The sequence below is a fragment of the Monodelphis domestica genome, chromosome 2 (genome assembly GCF_027887165.1).
Source record: "Monodelphis domestica isolate mMonDom1 chromosome 2, mMonDom1.pri, whole genome shotgun sequence".
Lineage (NCBI taxonomy): Eukaryota > Metazoa > Chordata > Mammalia > Didelphimorphia > Didelphidae > Monodelphis > Monodelphis domestica.
In genome coordinates, this window is record NC_077228.1 from 156537785 (window position 1) to 156546496 (window position 8712).

Genomic DNA, 8712 nt, shown 5'->3' on the forward strand with positions numbered 1-8712 from the left:
TGCCAGCCAAAATCATTACATAAAATTTTTGCACCCTCTAAATTTTGTTTTCTTAAGGGCAAGCCCCAGTTGCCTCACCCTCATTAAGACTTTACAACATATTTTGAGATTTTGTGAATATATGGTTTCATTGAGTCTATTGCTTTGGTTTTACATTTTTTTAAAAAGCATTTAATTTGGGAGGAAATGACTGTGACTGGAGGAGGAGGAGAGAGCCATGATCAAGGTTGTATGCAATGACCAGCCGGGCAAGAAGGTCCATGTGAAATGCAACATGAATGACAGGATAGGAGACCTGAAGAAACTGATTGTGGCTCAAACGAGCAACCGCTGGAACAAAATTGTCCCAAAGAAATGGTTCAAAATCTTCAAGGACTACTACATTTCCCTGGGTGACTATGAACTCCATGATAGAATGAACTTGGAGCTTTATTATCATAGAAGCAGCAGGTCTGCCAACTCTGTTACTCCCACCCCCGTTTTCAAAGTCTTATTAATACAAATCATTTAAATGATTAAAAAAACACTTAATTTGGTAGGATACAAATGCTGCCTTCTCAAATAAAGTGATTCCTTTATATTCATAAAAATTATTTAAAACTCTATGAGAAGTAGGTCTTCAGAGGTGAATATTCAATAGCCATTCTTATTATTTACATAAAATATACTGTAAAACAGAGTGGCATGTGTATGCCTACTGTGTTTGCCAGGCAAGGAAGTTACTGTGCGCAAAGTCCAAATAGAAAAATGATCTATTAATGGTACGGTTATCCAGATGCTCCTATTTGCAGATGTTATTACACTAATTATATCAGGTCCTAAAACACTAATGTCTACTCAGTGAAATTCACAACAATATGAAAGAGATAGACTAACCATCCACATTGGAGAAATACAGCTTTGAGGGAAAGGTTTTCTATTCAGAAAAAAAAAGCTTCTGGAAAAAACTAGGAGACAGCCTAGTCAAAATTAGGTTAGGACCAGACTTCACATTTTAAACCAAGATAAACTCCCAAAGAATATATGATCTATGTGTAAAAAATTGACATTAAGAAAAACAATGAAAGGAACAAGGAGGAAATTTCCATTAAATCTCTGGATTGGGGAAGAATTCATGACCAAATTAAGGATCACAGAAGATAAAAAGGACAATTTTAATTATATAAAATTTTAAAAGTTTGCACAACTAAAACCAATACAATTAATAGTAGAAAGAAATCTAGTGTCTAAGGACAACAATCCTCACAGCAAGTTTCTGCTAACAATCTGATAATGGATAAGAAACTGATTTAAGAGAATAAGAACTGTTCCAAAACAGATGGTCAGAGAATTTGAACAGCAAGTTTTCAAATAATGAAATCCAAGTTATCAACAAACATATGCAAGCAATGCTCCAAACAATGAATAAATATTGAATGCAAATTAAAGCAATTCTAAGTTGCTACCTCATACAAACTGAACAGATTGGCAAGGATGACAAAAAAGAACATTTTTTTGGAAGAGTTTCAGGAACGTAGGCAAACTTGTATTCTTTGTGAAATTCAATTGCTCCAGCCATTCTGGAAAACAAGTTTTGAAACTGTGCCTCAAAAGCCACTAAACTGTGCATACCCTTCGAATCAGCAACATCACTACTAAATCTATGCACCAAAGAGATCCAAAGAAGAGAAAAATGAGACATATGTGAAAATCCATCTTAGAGCTGCTCTTTTTATAGTAGCAAAAAAACTATAACCTAAAGAGCTGCTCATTTACAGGGGAATGGCTAAGCAAATTATTGTATATATCAATGTTATTATCTTATTGCATCATAAGAAATGGGGAAATAGGTAATTTCAGACAAAATGAAAAAGACTGGTATAAACTGATGCAGACTGAAGGGAACAGAATAAGGAGAAGAATGTATGCAGGTTTGTGACAAAAACAAAACAAAACAAAACATGAGAACTTGGATCAATATAGTGACACACCACAATTCCAGAGAATCAAAAATGAAGTATGCTAAGTGTCTCCTGAGAAAAAGGTCATAGACTTTACACACTGAGTGAGAGATACATTTTTGTATACGGTCAGGGTGGGAATCTATGCATCCTTCTCATAAAGGTTTTCTTATTATTTATTTTTGTTCAGTTGGGGGTGAGGGTGGGGAGTGAGACGATGAGAAAATAAAAACATTCTACTTGGACTTTGCCTGAAATATATAAAAAAAATTTTTTTTTAAGTATTACCTTCACCCATTTGTTTATTTTGACCTCTGGATGCACATTTGAATTCTTCAATCTCAATCTTTTTTTTTTGGCAGATGTAAAGAATTTTATGCCTGTGAAATCTAAATGACATTTCCATATCTTTAAAGAAAGACTGATTAAGGAGATAGTGAATATGTTTTTTTCATGGAATCACAGAGCTTGATTTCACCTATGTACATGATTAAGAAGATATCTTGTATTAACTCCCTTTTTAATTTAGAAGCCATGCTTAGTTTTATTTAGGAGAGATGATAATAAATTTAAGACTAGACAAAAGCATAATGGGTTTACATTGTGTCCCTGAAAAAATGTCCCATTTCAGATTAATTTTTCTTAACATTATTAAGTAGGTGGCATGTTTTAAATTGAGACCTTAATTATTCTGTCTTTCATTTTATTAACAGTGCAAAAGCCTTCTGTTTCTAATTTGATCAAATGAGTTTTAATTGTTTTAGACTTCCTGTAAGCACAGAGATGACCAGAGATTTTCCATATCCTCCCACTTCAAGATTTTTCTGTCACCTTCACCTCTGATTTCCTTTGCTTCTAAAGCTTCTGCATTAAAGTTTTGGATCAATGTTAAATTTTTAATTTTGTTCATTGTCCTACTTTGAACCTTTACCTTATGCTTTTGACCATTTTGATTGTTTATTAAAATAATATGAAATTTATTACATATTTTTGTTTTCCATATTCCTTTCTTATTTCTTTTAATTCATTAATATGTGCTCAAATTTTATAACAGACATTCTAGCTAGGGACTGGCATAATTGGATAAAAAATCATTCCCCAGATCTCTAATAGCTTTCCTAAGTTTCTTTTGCCATGGTAGCATTTGATGTCTGTCCTTTGATGGGTATTCCTTGAGAGCTCCACTTTTCCTATGTGATTCTTACTATGACAAGTGATTTTCACATATACCCTTGGCAGTATGTTCTGAAATGTTTTTACATTTTCAAATATTATGAGAAAATGCATTAATTCTTGATAAAAACAAATGCCAACTTGAAATGTTTTTTTTTTCTTTTTTGACATATTTGATCTGCTAGTTAGATTCATGCCATAATTCTCAAAGGAGGATTTACAAAATTCAAGTCCAAGTATGCCCATCTCCATTACAAAATCATTGTAGATACTAGCACTGTTTTTGTCATCCATTTCATTAATAGGTATTATTTCTATAGTTTATATTAAGTAAAATTTTCCAATAATCTCAAGTTCTTCAGTATTTTACTCTTCAGATTTTCCTAGCTCCTTGATCCAATATCTTATTTTATATAATCTAGACTTAGGGAGGATGATATTTATTATGCTAACCCTACACTAGTTGGTAATGTATAATTGTTAGAGTTGGAGCTGAGGGTATCATTGCCAAAAATACAGTATGAAGCTTTTGCTGCTAAGATCTATTTCAACTTTTTTATTATATAATACCAGTACATAATAAAATTATACATATCTTAAGTCCATTTTATATCACTTGTGATTTTTCTGCCTTAATGGTTGGTTAGACCTATCTGTTCTAGAGCATTCTATCAAGCCAGAAATTGATATTGCTAATTTGTTCTGGTATCTTAATTTCTCAGTCCCGGGACACAAAAGAAGACAGTTTGCCCCACTAACCTCTATAGCATGTTGATTGTTACAAAAGTTTCAAGTGTGATCAGCTATCAGCTCTATGTTATCCTGACAATTTTATTGACTCTTAGGAGCAGTTACAATGCATCAGTTAGGGCATAGGACAATTCGTAGTTATCACCAGAGACCAATTAGAATTCCAATTTTCCTGTTATGTGTTAGTAACTATTATAATTTTTTTTCAGAGGACATGAAGTTGCCTCTGAACATCATCTTAGCTGGCATTTTCCTATTTTCCATTCCTCATCCACCTATATTCCCCATCATGTCCCAACACACAGTATATACAGTGGAATGGGCTTTGAGAATGTTTATTTGTTGTTGTATCTTGGATGGTCATGGTAGGTGGACAATGAGCTGGCATTTCAGTTAAATAGGAAGAAAAGATTGTCTTGAATTGTATTTGTGAAACTGTACCATGCTTTCAATGAAACTCAGTGCCACAAAAGCCTGTATCTAAGTTCATTATTTGCCCAGTGATAATCTCTTGCTCTGACTCATGAAACAGTGCAACATAGGAAGAATCAAAGTATTCCCAAATAGAAAAAGATATAAGATAGGCTATATATTTTTGCCCCTGGTGAAAAATGATCTAAAAAGCATTAATAAGGATAAATATGTCCAAAAAGGAGGTATACTCCAGCACATGTGAAAGACAAAATATAGACCATAGAAGAGGCACATTAGTACCAACAAGAAATTAAAAGAACTCTGGTTCCCAGACTGTGAGCCAAGGTCTGCTGGTGAGATGAAAGGGAAGAGTAATAGGTCTTTCAATATTCATTCAATATTAATTCATTCAATATTAATGCCAAAGGAATTGTCATTTTGATTTTTAATGTACAAAGTATTTCACATAGTACAGTATAAGGAACAAACATACCTTTTGTAGCCTAAATAAATATCCCACACAAAAGTATTTGTGTATTTCAAATATATTTATTATTATTGTGACAATAGGGATTATAGAGTGGTGAGTTAGGAACCCCAGTATTCCATTCTTGATTCAAATATGTCCAAGCTGTCAAACTATGGGCAATTTGCTGAGCCTCAGTTTGCTCATCTGTAAAGCAGGAATAATAATAGCACCTTGATCACAAGCCTATAAAACTCAAATAAACTAACATATGGATAGCATCTTTAAAACTTTTTATATTCAGTTATTTTTATTTTTACATAAATTTTATTGCTGTTTCATTTCTTTATACCACAAAATTTTCTGAAGTATTGTTCTCCCTTCCTCTGAAAAGAGTCATCTCATACAACAAATGATGTATTTAACAACAAAGGAAAAAATTTTTAAATCAGCAAAACTAATCAATAAATCAAAAAATTCTGAAAATCTATATAATATACCGCACAAGGACCGCTGATGTCTGAAAGGAGTGAACTGGGAGTGTCCTTTCATCTATTATCTGTAGAGCCAGGCTTTTTCTTTGGAATTTTTGGTTATTTTGTACTATTCTTTGTGATTATACTCTTGTCAGTTGTCCACCGTTTTCTTGGCTCTGCTTATTTATCTACCAGGTCAGGTAAATCTTTCTAGGTTCTTCTGTTTTCATCATATTCATCATTTCTTGCAATACATTCCATTTCATTCATGCACCACTGTGTGTTTAGGCTTTCTCCAATCACTGGACATCTACTTTGTTTCCAATTCTTTGCTATCATAAAATGTGCTACTATACATATTTTTATGTATATGGAGACTTTCTTCTTATCGATAGCCTGCCTAGAGAGTGAGACTAATAATGGAATGTCTAGTCAAGGGATATGGACATTTCAGTCATATTTTTTTGCAAAATTCCAAATTGGTTTCCAAAATATTTGTGCTGATTCATAGCAGTGACCATTACCACTATCTTCCTACAACCACTCCAACATTAACTATTCTCATATTTTGTCATTTTTGTCCATTCACAGGGGTTGAGATGAAATCTCAGGATTACATTCATCTTACTATTAGTGATTAGAATCATGATTTCATAAGTTTGTTAATTACTTAGAATTCTTCTATGAGAGTGGTTTCTTCATATTTTTAACTACTTATCTTTTGAGGAAAAGCTTCCAACTATTATTACTAATAAAACTCAGATTGGTTTTAGAAGATCACTAAATTTATAGTAGTTTTTTGGCATTATATGGTTTTTCAGTTGTTGGATACTTGTGACAGTATTGCCACATGAGACCTACAACACTTATTTTTTCTAATTTAAAATGTGTAACAAAGTTGAGAGCAAATGCATCGGAGAATTTGTGGGGGAAATTGGGCAAGAACTAGACAGGATAACAAGACTCAGACAAGGTTGTGGCCTATATGTCAAAGTAAGATAAGGTATTTATATTCTTATTGAACGGTGACAGAACTAATTCCAACTTCTGGATTTATTTCCTGCAAATAGCATGTCTGCCATTCATTTATGCACAGAGATACTTAAATACAAGTAAGGAGTAAAATGTGCTTTCTGTCCAAAACTCCTTTATATCCTTCTTTCAAATATGCGACTATACCTGAACTGATAGTTTTCCCTTTTTGGGTAATATTCCTGTAAGCTGACACAAACTTCAGTAGATTTTGAGGTCATATTCAAAAAGGTATACAATCTGATTGAATGCTATAACCTATATGGAGGCAATACTTCATAAAATAGGACAAAATATCACACTAATTCCTATTAAAAACATTTGAAAACACATATAACTGGATTTTTCCTTAGAATAATAAGTATTACATCCTTTAAAAAAAGTATTACATACTTAAAACCATTAGCAAACATCTGTAATGGGGATTAGGTAGAAACTTTCTTTATAAGATCAGGAGTTAAACAAGGATGCACATTATCACCAGTATTATTTAATATTGTATTAGAGATGCTAGTAAAAGTAATTAGAAGAAAGAAAAAATGAAGTAATCAGTTTAGACAAAGAAGTAATAAAACTTTCTTTTTACTGATGACATGTTAATATATATATATATATATATATATGAAAATCCTAGAGATTCAACTAAAACTAGTTGAAACAATAATTTTAGCAAAGTACCAGGAAATAAAATAAACCCACATAAATCATTAGCATTTTTATATATCACAATCAATATCCTTCAAGAAGAGAAAGTAAGAGATAAACCATTTAAAATAGCCATAGATGGAATAAAATACCTACATATGTGCTAAAACAAATCCAAAACTCATATGAACATAACTGTAAAATATTTTTATACAAATAAAGTCATATTTAAAAATGTACAAGTATTAATTGTTGTTCATGATTAGGCAAAGTCGACATAAATAAAATGATAATCCTATCTAAACTAATCTACTTATTCAATGCCAACCCAATTAAATTACTCAATTTTTTTTTTATTAACCCCTTGCTTTTAATGAAAATAAATCTAGATCTAGGTCTTGGGGCTAAGAATTTTTTTTGGTAAAAAGTTATTGAGAAAACTGGAAAGAAGTCGGCAGAAACTAGATATTGACCAATATCTTATACCATTTACCAAGGTAAGATTAAAATGGACACATGATCTAGGCATAAAAATGAGTTATCATAAGGAAATTAGAACAGGGAACATATTAACCAACAGATTTATGAATAGGAAAAGAATTTATGAATAAAGAAGAGATAGAGAGCATCGCAAAATGTAAAATGGATAATTTAAAGTGCATTAAATTAAAAATATTTCATACAAATAAAACTAACATGGTCAAGATTAGAAGGAAAGTAGTATGTTGGGGGGGATTACAGTCAAAACAGGTCTCATATCTAAAATATATAGAGAACTTTGTCAAAAGTATAAGAATATGAGCCATTCCCCAAATGATAAATGGTCAAAACATATGAACAGACAGTTTTTGAATGAAGGAATCAAAGCTATATATAAGTAAATGAAAAATTATTATTAATCATTATTAATTCTAGAAGTACAAATCAAAACAATTCTGAGATACCACCTCACACATATCATATTGATTAAAATTATAAAAGGACAAAATGGTAGATTTTGGACGGAATATGGAAGAATGGGGACACTGTTGGTGGGACTTTGAACTAATCCAATCATTTTGGAGAAAAATCTGGAATGATATTCATAGCATTATAAAACTATACTTGTCTTTTGACCCAGCAATACTACTATTGGTATATTTCCTAAAGGGATCAGGAAAGAAGAAAAGAACATCTATGTTTTAAAATATTTATAGTAGCTCTCTCTGTGATGGCAAAAAAACTGGAAATTGAAGGAATGACCATCAATTGAGGAATAGCTGAACAAGTTGTGGCATATAATTGTGATGGAACACTACTGCATTATAAAAAGTGATGAGCAGTTTAATTTGGGAAGAACAAAAAGTCCTACATGAAATTATGAACCAAAAGACCATTATTAGAGTAACAGAAATATAATTTGAAGAATGACTTTTGTATGTCCATCTCCAGAAAAAGAACTGAAATAAGGAAGAAATAGTTTTATATATATATATATATATATATATATATATAATGGCTTCCCTAATGGGGGAGAAGGGGGAAGGAGGGAGTTAACTGAATATTTTTTATTTAATAAACAAATTAATTAATTAAATGAATAATAAATAAATAATATGCCATGTTCTTTCATTGAATAGCAAGTCTTAATCTTTTAGAGAAAAGCCTATTTCTTCCAGCTGGAGACCTCACAGCAAAGCACTAATGTGGCTTAATTTTTAGTTGGCAGACATTATACTGTTTTCTGGAACATGAGGACTTGGTTGGGAAAGGGTACCAGGGTTTGAGTCTAGATGGCAGACCTGTAGGCTACTCAAGAAAATCAGGAGTGTCAATC

General features: G+C 31.8%; 1 protein-coding gene across 1 annotated transcript; it reads left to right on the forward strand.

Moving 5' to 3' along the window:
- The first annotated feature begins 179 nt into the window (after positions 1–179).
- Positions 180–511, forward strand: LOC100618004 (ubiquitin-like protein 5). The gene has a single exon (XM_003340145.2). It carries the CDS (start codon positions 218–220, stop codon positions 509–511), a length of 294 nt encoding a protein of 97 aa, XP_003340193.1. The 5' UTR covers positions 180–217.
- Positions 512–8712: the final 8201 nt, after the last annotated feature.

Bases quoted from the DNA above. Each gene is read 5' to 3' on its own strand.
- LOC100618004 (XM_003340145.2), top strand. From the start codon at position 218: ATGATCAAGGTTGTATGCAATGACCAGCCGGGCAAGAAGGTCCATGTG.